Below are 19,070 nucleotides of genomic sequence, written 5' to 3' on the forward strand. Positions count from 1 at the left end.
AGAAACAGTTTGTCACTCAATCAACATTGTTTCTCACCTGGAGTGAAGAATATGAGAGACAATATAGGTGTGTTTTAGTGAGAAAATAGTAAGATTACTGTCGCTCTCTTTTCTTTTCTCAGAGCCTGATGATGTGAGGCTGGTGGGAGGAGGCAGTCGCTGTGCTGGTGGAGTGGAGTCGTACTACCAGGGAGAGTGGAGGATTGTGGGAGCTGGTGACAGGAACCAGGAGAATGTAGCTCCAGTAGTGTGTAGACAGATGGGTTGTGGCTCCACTGTTTCAGTACTAACTGGAAACACCACTAGAGGGTTTAGAGTTTCCTGTTCTGGGTCTGAGTCTTCACTGAGGGAGTGTTCCAGAAGAAGCTATAAGCTAGTCTCTCCTGGACTCACAGTGATCTGCTCAGGTAATAACAAGATACACTATATGGCCAAAAAGTATGTGGACATCAGTGGATTCGGCTATTTCAGCCACACCTGTTGCTGACGGGTATATAAAATCAAGCACACAACCATGCAATCTCCATAGACAAACATTGGCAGTAGAATGGACTTACTGAAGATCTCAGTGACTTAACGTGGCACGTCTAGGAGCAACAACGGCTCAGCCGTGAAGTGGTAGACAACACAAGCTGACAGAACGGACCGCTGAGTGTTGAACTACGTAGAGCGTAAAAATAATCCTCTGTTGTAAAACTCACTGCTGAGTTCCACATACTTTTGTCCATGTATTATATCTCCTTCCTGGACTCACAGTGATCTGCTCAGGAAATATCAACATATTATAATTATATTCAACTGATTTCCTTCATTCATACAACTTCCTCTGCACCTCTCATGATGACTGTTTAGCTTGTAAGACTGCTTTGCAAAATAGATCACTCAGTCAAGTAGGAATCAAATACAACTTAAATATCCCAGAATGCTTTTGTATTTGAGTGTTATCTCAGTGAATGTCTCTACTCACTACCACTGTCACATGTCATGTTATTGTCATATCTAAATGAGGAAAGTAGTTGAGGAGCTACGTTTTCTTTTTCTCTCCTCTTGTTCCAGATGTCCTGCTTAAGCCTGATATCAACATATGTTGTCTCAGTGACTGTAGGCCCACTACTCATGTTGCCCTGTGAGGGAGGGTGGCTGGCACTGTTACATGCTGATGTTATTGTCATATCTATAGGAAACTAGTTGAAGAGGTTTTTCTTCTTCTCTTTTATTGTTACAGATCACCTGGTCCAGCCTGATATCTCCCTGACTGACTCAATGGGAGGGGTCTCCAGGGGCCACCAGGGGCCCGAGGTGTTCAGGGGCTACAGCTTCACCATCACCTGCTCCACTCAGCCACAGTACCCAGGAGGCTCCTTCCTCCTCACGTTCACCGGCTCCAACAGAACCCAGACCCAGCCAGCTGTCAATCACTCTGCTGCCTTCCTCTTCCCTGCTGCAGATGACTCCCACCAAGGGAACTACAGCTGTGTTTATGACAATTATGTTTTCTCTCATAACTTCTCCTCTGAGAGTGAGCTCCTCTCCCTCACCGTCACAGGTAACTGAACATGAACCAGACTTATAACTTTGTCATTGACAGATTTCCCACAGATCTATGTGATGATGATCAGTCCCCTCATCAAAGGTGTTTCTGTTGGCAGCCTCTCCTCTGCCAGCCTTCATCATCAGACACGTTGTAGTGCTGCTGCTCCTACTGACAGCCATCACCACCTCCTACCTGTACTACAAGGTAAAGACATTTACTCAGACGTTACAAGTCATTTAAACTAGAGGGAGAGGGTGAGAGGGAGAGGGAGAGAGAGAGAATGGAGATACTACAGAGTAAATGTCTGACTGTTGGTGCTGTGTCTCCCTAGCCCACCAGGAGGCAGAAGAGAGTGAACAGAGTGAGCAGCATGGATCTTTATGTCAATGCCATGGAGATGGTCTCTCTGAGCTCCAGAGCTGAAGCTGGACCGGGAGAGGAGAGAGCAGCCCAGGGGACGGAGTAGGAGTAGAATGAAGCTGACCCTACATGCTGATCTTAGGTCAGTTTTGTGTTTTAAATCGATGGTCAGCAGTGGACTGGTGTTTAAAATGTGGTGACAAACCTGAAGTGGTTCTAATTTTAATAACAAGTTCAGAATTAGTTTATCTTTCTAGAACCTTGGAAGGAATCTAAAAGGAGTGACTGCAACCACCATTATTCCTTTTAGTTAAGTTTTTTACCACCAGGGTAACATGGGGTTTTGGGTAACGTGGGGTTTTGGGTAACATGGGGTTCTGGGTAACATGGGGTTTTGGGTAACATGGGGTTTTGGGTAACATGGGGTTTTGGTAACATGGGGTTTTGGGTAACATGGGGTTTTGGGTAACATGGGGTTTTGGTAACATGGGGTTCTGGGTAACATGGGGTTCTGGGTAACATGGGGTTTTGGGTAACATGGGGTTTTGGTAACGTGGGGTTTTGGTAACAGGGAGTTTGGTAACATGGGGTTTTGGTAACATGGAGTTTTGGTAACATGGGGTTTTGGTAACATGGGGTTTTGGGTAACATGGGGTTTTGGGTAACATGGGGTTTGGTAACATGGGGTTTTGGGTAACATGGGGTTTTGGTAACATGGGGTTTTGGGTAACAGGGAGTTTGGTAACATGGGGTTTTAATTATTTGAAGAGAGTAGCTCATTACATCTGACTTGTGTTCCAGAATGTATTGCTTTTTGCTTTTGTCTTACTGTCTTTAGTCTTTGTCTTTATCTTATTTAGTATCTCTTAGAATCTTTATCTTATTTAGTGTCTCTTAGAATCTTTATCTTATTTAGTGTCTCTTAGAATCTTTATCTTATTTAGTGTCTCTTAGATTCTTTATCTTATTTAGTGTCTCTTAGATTCTTTATCTTATTTAGTGTCTCTTAGATTCTTTATCTTATTTAGTGTCTCTTAGATTCTTTATCTTATTTAGTGTCTCTTAGAATCTTTATCTTATTTAGTGTCTCTTAGATTCTTTATCTTATTTAGTGTCTCTTAGATTCTTTATCTTATTTAGTGTCTCTTAGATTCTTTATCTTATTTAGTGTCTCTTAGATTCTTTATCTTGAAGTGTTCCCATTATTAATCCATGTATTATTATAATCATCTGTTCGTTCTTTGTATTTTGAAAAAAATTATAATAAAGGGGTTTGTTGTTGTTGTTTACCTCTCATGATGTTATTGATTATAAATGTTATCATATTGATTATGATATAGATTATTGTTATGATGTTGTTAGTAGTATATAGATAATGATGTTATTGATTATAAATGTTATGACATTGATTATTGATTATGATGTAGATTATTGTTATGATGTTTCTCTCTAAACTGCCATGTAATCAACTGAATGCTTTGAATAAAATTACAGGCTGTCAGTCTTGTGTGATTTAATTATTAGACAGACTACAACATACAGTATGAATTAACTGAGATCAGTCTGTGTGATTCCCCTCTTGGACAGACTACAACATACAGTATGAATTAACTGAGATCAGTCTGTGTGATTCCCCTCTTGGACAGACTACAATATACAGTATGAATTAACTGAGATCAGTCTGTGTGATTCCCCTCTTGGACAGACTACAATATACAGTATGAATTAACTGAGATCAGTCTGTGTGATTCCCCTCTTGGACAGACTACAATATACAGTATGAATTAACTGAGATCAGTCTGTGTGATTCCCCTCTTGGACAGACTACAACATACAGTATGAATTAACTGAGATCAGTCTGTGTGATTCCCCTCTTGGACAGACTACAACATACAGTATGAATTAACTGAGATCAGTCTGTGTGATTCCCCTCTTGGACAGACTACAACATACAGTATGAATTAACTGAGATCAGTCTGTGTGATTCCCCTCTTGGACAGACTACAACATACAGTATGAATTAACTGAGATCAGTCTGACCCTCATAGCAAAGTCCGTGTGTTCAGAACTCTTAAAACATGATCTGACTAGGTAGTGTCCACTCCAGTACATGTGTAGTGTAGGATGTGTGTCTGTGTACTCCAGTACATGTGTAGTGTAGGATGTGTGTCTGTCCACGTGTAGTGTAGGATGTGTGTCTGTGTACTCCAGTACATGTGTAGTGTAGGATGTGTGTCTGTGTACTCCAGTACAAGTGTAGTGTAGGATGTGTGTCTGTGTACTCCAGTACATGTGTAGTGTAGGATGTGTGTCCACTCCAGTACATGTGTAGCGTAGGATATGTGTCTGTGTACTCCAGTACAGGTGTAGTGTAGGATGTGTGTCTGTGTACTCCAGTACATGTGTAGTGTAGGATGTGTGTCTGTGTACTCCAGTACATGTGTAGTGTAGGATGTGTGTCTGTGTACTCCAGTACATGTGTAGTGTAGGATGTGTGTCTGTGTACTCCAGTACATGTGTAGTGTAGGATGTGTGTCTGTGTACTCCAGTACATGTGTAGTGTAGGATGTGTGTCTGTGTACTCCAGTACATGTGTAGTGTAGGATGTGTGTCTGTGTACTACAGTACATGTGTAGTGTAGGATGTGTGTCTGTGTACTCCAGTACATGTGTAGTGTAGGATGTGTGTCTGTGTACTCCAGTACATGTGTAGTGTAGGATGTGTGTCTGTGTACTCCAGTACATGTGTAGTGTAGGATGTGTGTCTGTGTACTACAGTACATGTGTAGTGTAGGATGTGTGTCTGTGTACTCCAGTACATGTGTAGTGTAGGATGTGTGTCTGTGTACTCCAGTACATGTGTAGTGTAGGATGTGTGTCCACTCCAGTACATGTGTAGTGTAGGATGTGTGTCTGTGTACTCCAGTACATGTGTAGTGTAGGATGTGTGTCCACTCCAGTACATGTGTAGTGTAGGATGTGTGTCTGTGTACTCCAGTACATGTGTAGTGTAGGATGTGTGTCTGTGTACTCCAGTACATGTGTAGTGTAGGATGTGTGTCTGTGTACTCCAGTACATGTGTAGTGTAGGATGTGTGTCTGTGTACTCCAGTACATGTGTAGTGTAGGATGTGTGTCTGTGTACTCCAGTACATGTGTAGTGTAGGATGTGTGTCTGTGTACTCCAGTACATGTGTAGTGTAGGATATGTGTCTGTGTACTCCAGTACATGTGTAGTGTAGGATATGTGTCTGTGTACTCCAGTACATGTGTAGTGTAGGATGTGTGTCTGTGTACTCCAGTACATGTGTAGTGTAGGATGTGTGTCTGTGTACTCCAGTACATGTGTAGTGTAGGATGTGTGTCTGTGTACTCCAGTACATGTGTAGTGTAGGATGTGTGTCTGTGTACTACAGTACATGTGTAGTGTAGGATGTGTGTCTGTGTACTCCAGTACATGTGTAGTGTAGGATGTGTGTCTGTGTACTCCAGTACATGTGTAGTGTAGGATGTGTGTCCACTCCAGTACATGTGTAGTGTAGGATGTGTGTCTGTGTACTCCAGTACATGTGTAGTGTAGGATGTGTGTCCACTCCAGTACATGTGTAGTGTAGGATGTGTGTCTGTGTACTCCAGTACATGTGTAGTGTAGGATGTGTGTCTGTGTACTCCAGTACATGTGTAGTGTAGGATGTGTGTCTGTGTACTCCAGTACATGTGTAGTGTAGGATGTGTGTCTGTGTACTCCAGTACATGTGTAGTGTAGGATGTGTGTCTGTGTACTCCAGTACATGTGTAGTGTAGGATGTGTGTCTGTGTACTCCAGTACATGTGTAGTGTAGGATGTGTGTCTGTGTACTCCAGTACATGTGTAGTGTAGGATATGTGTCTGTGTACTCCAGTACATGTGTAGTGTAGGATATGTGTCTGTGTACTCCAGTACATGTGTAGTGTAGGATGTGTGTCTGTGTACTCCAGTACATGTGTAGTGTAGGATGTGTGTCTGTGTACTCCAGTACATGTGTAGTGTAGGATGTGTGTTGGTGCCTAAAGGGACTCTGTATTTAACACACTTCAACCAGACGACTGTAGAAGCTTCTGTTTTATTGAAGAACAACCGTTGTCTCCATTGAACACAACGTTGTGGTCCAGGTAGTTGTTTTATGATTGACTGAAAGAGGGGGACTTTCAGAGTATTTCTCGATTGGTCAAATGTTGGTTGGCTGAATGTTGGGTCTAGTTGGATGGTCGTTGGCTTGATGGCTGAATGTCAGTTTTGTTGAATATAGATCCTTGTTGATAGCCTGTTAGTTCTCATTAGGTTGTATTTTGGTTGGTTTTTGGTTCGTTAGATTGGTTCCTAGGAAGAGGAGGCTGAGCTGTGACAGTTTGACATCAGTCTCCTGTTACCTGCTGAGAGAGAGAGAGAGAGAGAGACATTTTCTGTACATACCATCCTAAGACACACACTATTCCCTATTTAGTGTACTACATGTAACAGTTAGTGTAGTAGGGTTTCTCATCACCAAGCAGTATCTACCTCTGGTACCAAACATCTACATGTAACAGTTAGTGTAGTAGGGTTTCTCATCACCAAGCAGTATCTACCTCTGGTACCATACATCTACATGTAACAGTTAGTGTAGTAGGGTTACTCATCACCAAGCAGTATCTACCTCTGGTACCCAACATCTACATGTAACAGTGTAGTAGGGTTTCTCATCACCAAGCAGTATCTACCTCTGGTACCCAACATCTTCATGTAACAGTGTAGTAGGGTTACTCATCACCAAGCAGTATCTACCTCTGGTACCATACATCTACATGTAACAGTTAGTGTAGTAGGGTTACTCATCACCAAGCAGTATCTACCTCTGGTACCCAACATCTACATGTAACAGTGTAGTAGGGTTTCTCATCACCAAGCAGTATCTACCTCTGGTACCAAACATCTACATGTAACAGTTAGTGTAGTAGGGTTACTCATCACCAAGCAGTATCTACCTCTGGTACCAAACATCTACATGTAACAGTTAGTGTAGTAGGGTTACTCATCACCAAGCAGTATCTACCTCTGGTACCATACATCTACATGTAACAGTTAGTGTAGTAGGGTTTCTCATCACCAAGCAGTATCTACCTCTGGTACCAAACATCTACATGTAACAGTGTAGTAGGGTTTCTCATCACCAAGCAGTATCTACCTCTGGTACCAAACATCTACATGTAACAGTTAGTGTAGTAGGGTGTCTCATCACCAAGCAGTATCTACCTCTGGTACCCAACATCTACATGTAACAGTGTAGTAGGGTTACTCATCACCAAGCAGTATCTACCTCTGGTACCCAACATCTACATGTAACAGTGTAGTAGGGTTACTCATCACCAAGCAGTATCTACCTCTGGTACCAAACATCTACATGTAACAGTTAGTGTAGTAGGGTTACTCATCACCAAGCAGTATCTACCTCTGGTACCCAACATCTACATGTAACAGTTAGTGTAGTAGGGTTTCTCATCACCAAGCAGTATCTACCTCTGGTACCAAACATCTACATGTAACAGTTAGTGTAGTAGGGTTACTCATCACCAAGCAGTATCTACCTCTGGTACCAAACATCTACATGTAACAGTGTAGTAGGGTTACTCATCACCAAGCAGTATCTACCTCTGGTACCCAACATCTACATGTAACAGTTAGTGTAGTAGGGTTACTCATCACCAAGCAGTATCTACCTCTGGTACCCAACATCTACATGTAACAGTTAGTGTAGTAGGGTTTCTCATCACCAAGCAGTATCTACCTCTGGTACCCAACATCTACATGTAACAGTTAGTGTAGTAGGGTTACTCATCACCAAGCAGTATCTACCTCTGGTACCAAACATCTACATGTAACAGTTAGTGTAGTAGGGTTACTCATCACCAAGCAGTATCTACCTCTGGTACCAAACATCTACATGTAACAGTGTAGTAGGGTTACTCATCACCAAGCAGTATCTACCTCTGGTACCAGACATCTACATGTAACAGTGTAGTAGGGTTACTCATCACCAAGCAGTATCTACCTCTGGTACCATACATCTACATGTAACAGTGTAGTAGGGTTTCTCATCACCAAGCAGTATCTACCTCTGGTACCAAACATCTACATGTAACAGTTAGTGTAGTAGGGTTACTCATCACCAAGCAGTATCTACCTCTGGTACCAAACATCTACATGTAACAGTGTAGTAGGGTTACTCATCACCAAGCAGTATCTACCTCTGGTACCAAACATCTACATGTAACAGTTAGTGTAGTAGGGTTACTCATCACCAAGCAGTATCTACCTCTGGTACCAAACATCTACATGTAACAGTTAGTGTAGTAGGGTTACTCATCACCAAGCAGTATCTACCTCTGGTACCAAACATCTACATGTAACAGTTAGTGTAGTAGGGTTACTCATCACCAAGCAGTATCTACCTCTGGTACCAAACATCTACATGTAACAGTTAGTGTAGTAGGGTTTCTCATCACCAAGCAGTATCTACCTCTGGTACCCAACATCTACATGTAACAGTTAGTGTAGTAGGGTTACTCATCACCAAGCAGTATCTACCTCTGGTACCCAACATCTACATGTAACAGTTAGTGTAGTAGGGTTACTCATCACCAAGCAGTATCTACCTCTGGTACCAAACATCTCCATGTAACAGTTAGTGTAGTAGGGTTACTCATCACCAAGCAGTATCTACCTCTGGTACCCAACATCTACATGTAACAGTTAGTGTAGTAGGGTTACTCATCACCAAGCAGTATCTACCTCTGGTACCCAACATCTACATGTAACAGTTAGTGTAGTAGGGTTACTCATCACCAAGCCGTATCTACCTCTGGTACCCAACATCTACATGTAACAGTTAGTGTAGTAGGGTTACTCATCACCAAGCAGTATCTACCTCTGGGACCATACATCTACATGTAACAGTTAGTGTAGTAGGGTTACTCATCACCAAGCAGTATCTACCTCTGGTACCAAACATCTACATGTAACAGTTAGTGTAGTAGGGTTTCTCATCACCAAGCAGTATCTACCTCTGGTACCCAACATCTACATGTAACAGTTAGTGTAGTAGGGTTACTCATCACCAAGCAGTATCTACCTCTGGTACCCAACATCTACATGTAACAGTTAGTGTAGTAGGGTTACTCATCACCAAGCAGTATCTACCTCTGGTACCATACATCTACATGTAACAGTGTAGTAGGGTTTCTCATCACCAAGCAGTATCTACCTCTGGTACCCAACATCTACATGTAACAGTTAGTGTAGTAGGGTTACTCATCACCAAGCAGTATCTACCTCTGGTACCCAACATCTACATGTAACAGTTAGTGTAGTAGGGTTACTCATCACCAAGCAGTATCTACCTCTGGTACCCAACATCTACATGTAACAGTTAGTGTAGTAGGGTTACTCATCACCAAGCAGTATCTACCTCTGGTACCCAACATCTACATGTAACAGTTAGTGTAGTAGGGTTACTCATCACCAAGCAGTATCTACCTCTGGTACCCAACATCTACATGTAACAGTGTAGTAGGGTTACTCATCACCAAGCAGTATCTACCTCTGGTACCATACATCTACATGTAACAGTTAGTGTAGTAGGGTTACTCATCACCAAGCAGTATCTACCTCTGGTACCAAACATCTACATGTAACAGTTAGTGTAGTAGGGTTACTCATCACCAAGCAGTATCTACCTCTGGTACCCAACATCTACATGTAACAGTTAGTGTAGTAGGGTTACTCATCACCAAGCAGTATCTACCTCTGGTACCAAACATCTACATGTAACAGTGTAGTAGGGTTTCTCATCACCAAGCAGTATCTACCTCTGGTACCAAACATCTACATGTAACAGTTAGTGTAGTAGGGTTACTCATCACCAAGCAGTATCTACCTCTGGTACCAAACATCTACATGTAACAGTTAGTGTAGTAGGGTTACTCATCACCAAGCAGTATCTACCTCTGGTACCAAACATCTACATGTAACAGTTAGTGTAGTAGGGTTACTCATCACCAAGCAGTATCTACCTCTGGTACCAAACATCTACATGTAACAGTTAGTGTAGTAGGGTTTCTCATCACCAAGCAGTATCTACCTCTGGTACCCAACATCTACATGTAACAGTGTAGTAGGGTTACTCATCACCAAGCAGTATCTACCTCTGGTACCAAACATCTACATGTAACAGTTAGTGTAGTAGGGTTTCTCATCACCAAGCAGTATCTACCTCTGGTACCAAACATCTACATGTAACAGTTAGTGTAGTAGGGTTTCTCATCACCAAGCAGTATCTACCTCTGGTACCAAACATCTACATGTAACAGTTAGTGTAGTAGGGTTTCTCATCACCAAGCAGTATCTACCTCTGGTACCAAACATCTACATGTAACAGTTAGTGTAGTAGGGTTTCTCATCACCAAGCAGTATCTACCTCTGGTACCAAACATCTACATGTAACAGTTAGTGTAGTAGGGTTTCTCATCACCAAGCAGTATCTACCTCTGGTACCATACATCTACATGTAACAGTTAGTGTAGTAGGGTTACTCATCACCAAGCAGTATCTACCTCTGGTACCATACATCTACATGTAACAGTGTAGTAGGGTTACTCATCACCAAGCAGTATCTACCTCTGGTACCAAACATCTACATGTAACAGTTAGTGTAGTAGGGTTACTCATCACCAAGCAGTATCTACCTCTGGTACCAAACATCTACATGTAACAGTGTAGTAGGGTTTCTCATCACCAAGCAGTATCTACCTCTGGTACCAAACATCTACATGTAACAGTTAGTGTAGTAGGGTTTCTCATCACCAAGCAGTATCTACCTCTGGTACCAAACATCTACATGTAACAGTGTAGTAGGGTTACTCATCACCAAGCAGTATCTACCTCTGGTACCCAACATCTACATGTAACAGTTAGTGTAGTAGGGTTACTCATCACCAAGCAGTATCTACCTCTGGTACCATACATCTACATGTAACAGTTAGTGTAGTAGGGTTACTCATCACCAAGCAGTATCTACCTCTGGTACCAAACATCTACATGTAACAGTGTAGTAGGGTTTCTCATCACCAAGCAGTATCTACCTCTGGTACCCAACATCTACATGTAACAGTTAGTGTAGTAGGGTTACTCATCACCAAGCAGTATCTACCTCTGGTACCATACATCTACATGTAACAGTTAGTGTAGTAGGGTTACTCATCACCAAGCAGTATCTACCTCTGGTACCATACATCTACATGTAACAGTTAGTGTAGTAGGGTTACTCATCACCAAGCAGTATCTACCTCTGGTACCAAACATCTACATGTAACAGTTAGTGTAGTAGGGTTACTCATCATCAAGCAGTATCTACCTCTGGTACCCAACATCTACATGTAACAGTGTAGTAGGGTTTCTCATCACCAAGCAGTATCTACCTCTGGTACCCAACATCTACATGTAACAGTGTAGTAGGGTTACTCATCATCAAGCAGTATCTACCTCTGGTACCCAACATCTACATGTAACAGTGTAGTAGGGTTTCTCATCACCAAGCAGTATCTACCTCTGGTACCAAACATCTACATGTAACAGTTAGTGTAGTAGGGTTTCTCATCACCAAGCAGTATCTACCTCTGGTACCCAACATCTACATGTAACAGTGTAGTAGGGTTTCTCATCACCAAGCAGTATCTACCTCTGGTACCCAACATCTACATGTAACAGTTAGTGTAGTAGGGTTTCTCATCACCAAGCAGTATCTACCTCTGGTACCCAACATCTACATGTAACAGTTAGTGTAGTAGGGTTACTCATCACCAAGCAGTATCTACCTCTGGTACCAAACATCTACATGTAACAGTGTAGTAGGGTTACTCATCACCAAGCAGTATCTACCTCTGGTACCAAACATCTACATGTAACAGTTAGTGTAGTAGGGTTACTCATCACCAAGCAGTATCTACCTCTGGTACCAAACATCTACATGTAACAGTTAGTGTAGTAGGGTTACTCATCACCAAGCAGTATCTACCTCTGGTACCAAACATCTACATGTAACAGTTAGTGTAGTAGGGTTACTCATCACCAAGCAGTATCTACCTCTGGTACCAAACATCTACATGTAACAGTTAGTGTAGTAGGGTTACTCATCACCAAGCAGTATCTACCTCTGGTACCAAACATCTACATGTAACAGTTAGTGTAGTAGGGTTACTCATCACCAAGCAGTATCTACCTCTGGTACCAAACATCTACATGTAACAGTTAGTGTAGTAGGGTTACTCATCACCAAGCAGTATCTACCTCTGGTACCAAACATCTACATGTAACAGTTAGTGTAGTAGGGTTACTCATCACCAAGCAGTATCTACCTCTGGTACCTAACATCTACATGTAACAGTTAGTGTAGTAGGGTTACTCATCACCAAGCAGTATCTACCTCTGGTACCAAACATCTACATGTAACAGTGTAGTAGGGTTTCTCATCACCAAGCAGTATCTACCTCTGGTACCAAACATCTACATGTAACAGTTAGTGTAGTAGGGTTACTCATCACCAAGCAGTATCTACCTCTGGTACCTAACATCTACATGTAACAGTTAGTGTAGTAGGGTTACTCATCACCAAGCAGTATCTACCTCTGGTACCCAACATCTACATGTAACAGTGTAGTAGGGTTACTCATCACCAAGCAGTATCTACCTCTGGTACCATACATCTACATGAAACAGTTAGTGTAGTAGGGTTACTCATCACCAAGCAGTATCTACCTCTGTTACCCAACATCTACATGTAACAGTGTAGTAGGGTTACTCATCACCAAGCAGTATCTACCTCTGGTACCATACATCTACATGAAACAGTTAGTGTAGTAGGGTTACTCATCACCAAGCAGTATCTACCTCTGGTACCATACATCTACATGTAACAGTTAGTGTAGTAGGGTTACTCATCACCAAGCAGTATCTACCTCTGGTACCAAACATCTACATGAAACAGTTAGTGTAGTAGGGTTACTCATCACCAAGCAGTATCTACCTCTGTTACCCAACATCTACATGTAACAGTTAGTGTAGTAGGGTTACTCATCACCAAGCAGTATCTACCTCTGGTACCATACATCTACATGTAACAGTTAGTGTAGTAGGGTTACTCATCACCAAGCAGTATCTACCTCTGGTACCATACATCTACATGAAACAGTTAGTGTAGTAGGGTTACTCATCACCAAGCAGTATCTACCTCTGTTACCCAACATCTACATGTAACAGTTAGTGTAGTAGGGTTACTCATCACCAAGCAGTATCTACCTCTGGTACCATACATCTACATGTAACAGTTAGTGTAGTAGGGTTACTCATCACCAAGCAGTATCTACCTCTGGTACCAAACATCTACATGTAACAGTGTAGTAGGGTTACTCATCACCAAGCAGTATCTACCTCTGGTACCATACATCTACATGTAACAGTTAGTGTAGTAGGGTTACTCATCACCAAGCAGTATCTACCTCTGGTACCATACATCTACATGTAACAGTTAGTGTAGTAGGGTTTCTCATCACCAAGCAGTATCTACCTCTGGTACCAAACATCTACATGTAACAGTGTAGTAGGGTTACTCATCACCAAGCAGTATCTACCTCTGGTACCAAACATCTACATGTAACAGTTAGTGTAGTAGGGTTACTCATCACCAAGCAGTATCTACCTCTGGTACCATACATCTACATGTAACAGTTAGTGTAGTAGGGTTACTCATCACCAAGCAGTATCTACCTCTGGTACCATACATCTACATGTAACAGTTAGTGTAGTAGGGTTACTCATCACCAAGCAGTATCTACCTCTGGTACCCAACATCTACATGTAACAGTGTAGTAGGGTTACTCATCACCAAGCAGTATCTACCTCTGGTACCAAACATCTACATGTAACAGTAGTGTAGTAGGGTTACTCATCACCAAGCAGTATCTACCTCTGGTACCAAACATCTACATGTAACAGTTAGTGTAGTAGGGTTTCTCATCACCAAGCAGTATCTACCTCTGGTACCAAACATCTACATGTAACAGTTAGTGTAGTAGGGTTACTCATCACCAAGCAGTATCTACCTCTGGTACCTAACATCTACATGTAACAGTTAGTGTAGTAGGGTTTCTCATCACCAAGCAGTATCTACCTCTGGTACCAAACATCTACATGTAACAGTTAGTGTAGTAGGGTATCTCATCACCAAGCAGTATCTACCTCTGGTACCAAACATCTACATGTAACAGTTAGTGTAGTAGGGTTTCTCATCACCAAGCAGTATCTACCTCTGGTACCAAACATCTACATGTAACAGTTAGTGTAGTAGGGTTTCTCATCACCAAGCAGTATCTACCTCTGGTACCAACATCTACATGTAACAGTTAGTGTAGTAGGGTTACTCATCACCAAGCAGTATCTACCTCTGGTACCACACATCTACATGTAACAGTTAGTGTAGTAGGGTTACTCATCACCAAGCAGTATCTACCTCTGGTACCAAACATCTACATGTAACAGTTAGTGTAGTAGGGTTTCTCATCACCAAGCAGTATCTACCTCTGGTACCATACATCTACATGTAACAGTTAGTGTAGTAGGGTTTCTCATCACCAAGCAGTATCTACCTCTGGTACCAAACATCTACATGTAACAGTAGTAGTAGGGTTACTCATCACCAAGCAGTATCTACCTCTGGTACCATACATCTACATGTAACAGTTAGTGTAGTAGGGTTACTCATCACCAAGCAGTATCTACCTCTGGTACCAAACATCTACATGTAACAGTTAGTGTAGTAGGGTTACTCATCACCAAGCAGTATCTACCTCTGGTACCACACATCTACATGTAACAGTTAGTGTAGTAGGGTTACTCATCACCAAGCAGTATCTACCTCTGGTACCAAACATCTACATGTAACAGTAGTGTAGTAGGGTTACTCATCACCAAGCAGTATCTACCTCTGGTACCAAACATCTACATGTAACAGTTAGTGTAGTAGGGTTACTCATCACCAAGCAGTATCTACCTCTGGTACCAAACATCTACATGTAACAGTTAGTGTAGTAGGGTTACTCATCACCAAGCAGTATCTACCTCTGGTACCAAACATCTACATGTAACAGTTGTAGTAGGGTTACTCATCACCAAGCAGTATCTACCTCTGGTACCAAACATCTACATGTAACAGTTAGTGTAGTAGGGTTACTCATCACCAAGCAGTATCTACCTCTGGTACCAAACATCTACATGTAACAGTTAGTGTAGTAGGGTTTACTCATCACCAAGCAGTATCTACCTCTGGTACCATACATCTACATGTAACAGTTAGTGTAGTAGGGTTTCTCATCACCAAGCAGTATCTACCTCTGGTACCAAACATCTACATGTAACAGTTAGTGTAGTAGGGTTACTCATCACCAAGCAGTATCTACCTCTGGTACCATACATCTACATGTAACAGTTAGTGTAGTAGGGTTACTCATCACCAAGCAGTATCTACCTCTGGTACCAAACATCTACATGTAACAGTTAGTGTAGTAGGGTTTCTCATGACCAAGCAGTATCTACCTCTGGTACCAAACATCTACATGTAACAGTTAGTGTAGTAGGGTTACTCATCACCAAGCAGTATCTACCTCTGGTACCAAACATCTACATGTAACAGTTAGTGTAGTAGGGTTACTCATCACCAAGCAGTATCTACCTCTGGTACCAAACATCTACATGTAACAGTTAGTGTAGTAGGGTTTCTCATCACCAAGCAGTATCTACCTCTGGTACCAAACATCTACATGTAACAGTTAGTGTAGTAGGGTTTCTCATCACCAAGCAGTATCTACCTCTGGTACCAAACATCTACATGTAACAGTGTAGTAGGGTTACTCATCACCAAGCAGTATCTACCTCTGGTACCAAACATCTACATGTAACAGTTAGTGTAGTAGGGTTACTCATCACCAAGCAGTATCTACCTCTGGTACCATACATCTACATGTAACAGTTAGTGTAGTAGGGTTTCTCATCACCAAGCAGTATCTACCTCTGGTACCAAACATCTACATGTAACAGTTAGTGTAGTAGGGTTACTCATCACCAAGCAGTATCTACCTCTGGTACCATACATCTACATGTAACAGTTAGTGTAGTAGGGTTACTCATCACCAAGCAGTATCTACCTCTGGGACCAAACGTCTTCATGTAACAGTTCGTGCAGTAGGGTTTCTCATCATGCTGAAACACAAAGCACAGAAAACATCTTAGTTCATGAGATACATAGATACACACATATAGATAGACAGACAGACAGACATACAGATAGATAGATAGACAGATAGACAGACAGATAGACAGATAGACAGACCTTCCTTTTGCACCCCACCTCCCTCTCTCACTCCTTCCCCACCCCCCCCCCCCCCTCCCTGTCTTCGTACCTCAGCATGTTGTCCTGGGGTCAGCCGTCTCTGACACTGTTGATACTATCTTTCTCTCCCCCCTCACTCCCCCTTCCCTCTCTCCCCTCCCCTTCTCTCCCTGACTCACTCTCTCTCCCCCTTCCCTTCCCTTCCTTCTCTCCCCTCCCCTTCTCTCCCTGACTCCCTCTCTCTCCCCCCTCCCCCCTCTGCTACAATCCCCTCCCTCTCAGCTCCCGTTCCTCCCTCCCCCTTCTCTCCCTCCTCCTCTTCCCTCCCTCCCTCTCTCTCCATACCTCAGCATGTTGTCCCGGGGTCAACTGTCTTTGACACTGTTGACACTTCAGACACAGAGGGTGGTAGTCCCGCCCCAATGACCTCTTCTTCTCACCTGGACCAATGGGGAGAGAGGATACCAAGGGTTAGAGGTCAAATGTCTGTCATGGACCAATCTGGTTAGAGGATACTCAAATTGTATTTGTCACATGCGCCGAATACAACAGTGAAATGCTGAATACAACAGGTGTGGACCTTACAGGTGAAATGCTGAATACAACAGGTGTGGACCTCACAGTGAAATGCTGAATACAACAGGTGTGGACCTTACAGTGAAATGCTGAATACAACAGGTGTGGACCTCACAGTGAAATGCTGAATACAACAGGTGTAGACCTCACAGTGAAATGCTGAATACAACAGGTGTAGACCTCACAGTGAAATGCTGAATACAACAGGTGTAGACCTCACAGTGAAACGCTTACTTACAAGCTCTTAACCAACATTGCTTTAAAAAGTTAAGAAAAATGTGTTCAGTAAACATATATATATTTTAATTAAGTTATAAATAATTAAACAGCAGCAGTAAAATAACAATAGCGAGACTATATTGGGGTTCCGTTACAGAGTCAATGTGAGGGGGCACCGGTTAATCCAGGTAATTGAGGTAATATGTAGGTAGAGTTAAAGTGACTATGTATAGATTATAAACAGAGAGTAGCAGCAGTGTACAAGATGGGTCTGGTGGTCATTTGATTAGATTAGATGTTCAGGAGTCTGATGGTTTGGGGGTAGAAGCTGATAAGGAGCCTTTTGGTCCGAGACTTGGTGATCCGGTACCACTTGCCGTGCGGTAGAAGAGAGAACAGTATAGGACTAGGGTGACTGGTGTCTTTTACAATTTGTAGGGCCTTCCTCTGACACCGCCTGTTATAGAGGTCCTGGATGGCAGGAAGCTTGGCCCCGGTGATGTACTGGGCCGTACGCACTACTCTCTGTAGTGTCTTGAAGTCGGAGGCTGAGCAGTTGCCATACCAGGCAATGATGCAACCAGTCGTGATGCTCTCGATGGTGCAGCTGTAGAAGCTTTTGAGATTCTAAGGACCCATGCCAAATCTTTTCAGTCTCCTGAGGGGGAAAAGGCTTTGTCATGCCCTCTTTACGACTGTCTTGGTGTGTTTGGACCATGTTAGGATGTTAGTGACGTGGACACCAAGGAACTTGAAGCTCTCAACCTGCTCCACTACAGCCCCGTCGATGAGAATGGGGGCGTTCTTTGTCCTCCTTTTCCTGTAGTCCACAGTCATCTCCTTTGTTTTTATCACGTTGAGGGAGAGGTTGTTGTCCTGGCACCACACGGCCAGGTCTCTGACCTCCTCCCTATAGGCTGTCTCATCGTTGACTGTGATCAGGTCTACCACTGTTGTGTCATCGGCAAACTTGATGATGGCGTTGGAGTCGTTCCTGGCTCGACAGTCGTGAGTGAACAGGGAGTACAGGAGGGGTCTGAGCACGATCCCCTGAGGGGCCCCCGTTGTGAGGATCAGCATGGCGGATGTGTTGTTACCTAACCTTACCACCTGGGGGGGGGGGCCCGTCAGGAAGTCCAGGATCCAGTTGCAGAGGGAGGTGTTCAGTCCCAGGGTCCTTAGCTTAGTGATGAGCGTTGAGGGCACTACGGTGTTGAACGCTGAGCTGTAGTCGATGAATTGCATTCTCACATAGGTGTTCCTTTTGTCCAGGTGGGAAAGGGCAGTGTTGAGTGCAATAGAGATTGCAGGTCATGGACCAGTGGGGTTGAAAGATACCAAGGGTTAGAGGTCACATGTCTGTCATGGACCAATGGGGTTAGAGGATAGCAGGGGTTAGAGGTCAAATGGTGTCTGCCATTCAGAGAGAGCTCTGCACTGTGACCTGAGAGTTGCTAAGCTACCGGTAATTTACCAAAGTAACTTTGGGAATTTATACTAGAATAACTTTCATAAAATGTATTCCTCTATATGGTGTCTGTGTCCATATTGTCCAACAGACTAATTAATGAAAAAGCATCTAATCAGCAACGCCAATATTTTGATTAACTCTATTGACTTATTTAACAACTGACATCAGTTTGGCTCCAACACATTTACAACAAAGACATTTTGACAGTAAAATAAATACAAGTGTTTAAAAAAACATTAAGAATATTTCATGCTGAAACCCTCATATTAAACACCAATGATATTTACTGAGTTCATGGTTTATATTTGTCACGATCGTCCAAGGGAGAGAGAGAGGACCAAGGCGCAGCGTGTAAAAAATACATCTTCTCTTTATTAGAAGATAACCAACGAAGCAAAAACAACAAATAGATGACCGTGAAGCTATAACCGACAAAGTGCAACCTTGACACAGACCTA

At 42.7% G+C, this 19,070-nt stretch overlaps 1 protein-coding gene across 1 annotated transcript in view; it reads right to left on the reverse strand.

Annotated features, from left to right (window-relative positions):
• Nucleotides 1-6,127: 6,127 nt before the first annotated feature.
• LOC120041584 (cysteine-rich protein 2-like) overlaps nt 6,128-19,070 on the reverse strand; it is a 16,313-nt gene continuing 3,370 nt past the window's right edge. Inside the window, exons 2-4 of the mRNA XM_038986453.1 lie at nt 16,692-16,786; nt 16,162-16,216; nt 6,128-6,306 (exon numbers count right to left, since the gene is read on the reverse strand). Coding sequence (XP_038842381.1) covers nt 6,254-6,306; nt 16,162-16,216; nt 16,692-16,786 — 203 coding nt within the window. The 3' untranslated portion in view covers nt 6,128-6,253. The remainder of the gene's footprint in view (nt 6,307-16,161; nt 16,217-16,691; nt 16,787-19,070) is intronic.

This window comes from Salvelinus namaycush, unplaced genomic scaffold, assembly GCF_016432855.1.
Source record: "Salvelinus namaycush isolate Seneca unplaced genomic scaffold, SaNama_1.0 Scaffold483, whole genome shotgun sequence".
NCBI classification, from domain to species: domain Eukaryota; kingdom Metazoa; phylum Chordata; class Actinopteri; order Salmoniformes; family Salmonidae; genus Salvelinus; species Salvelinus namaycush.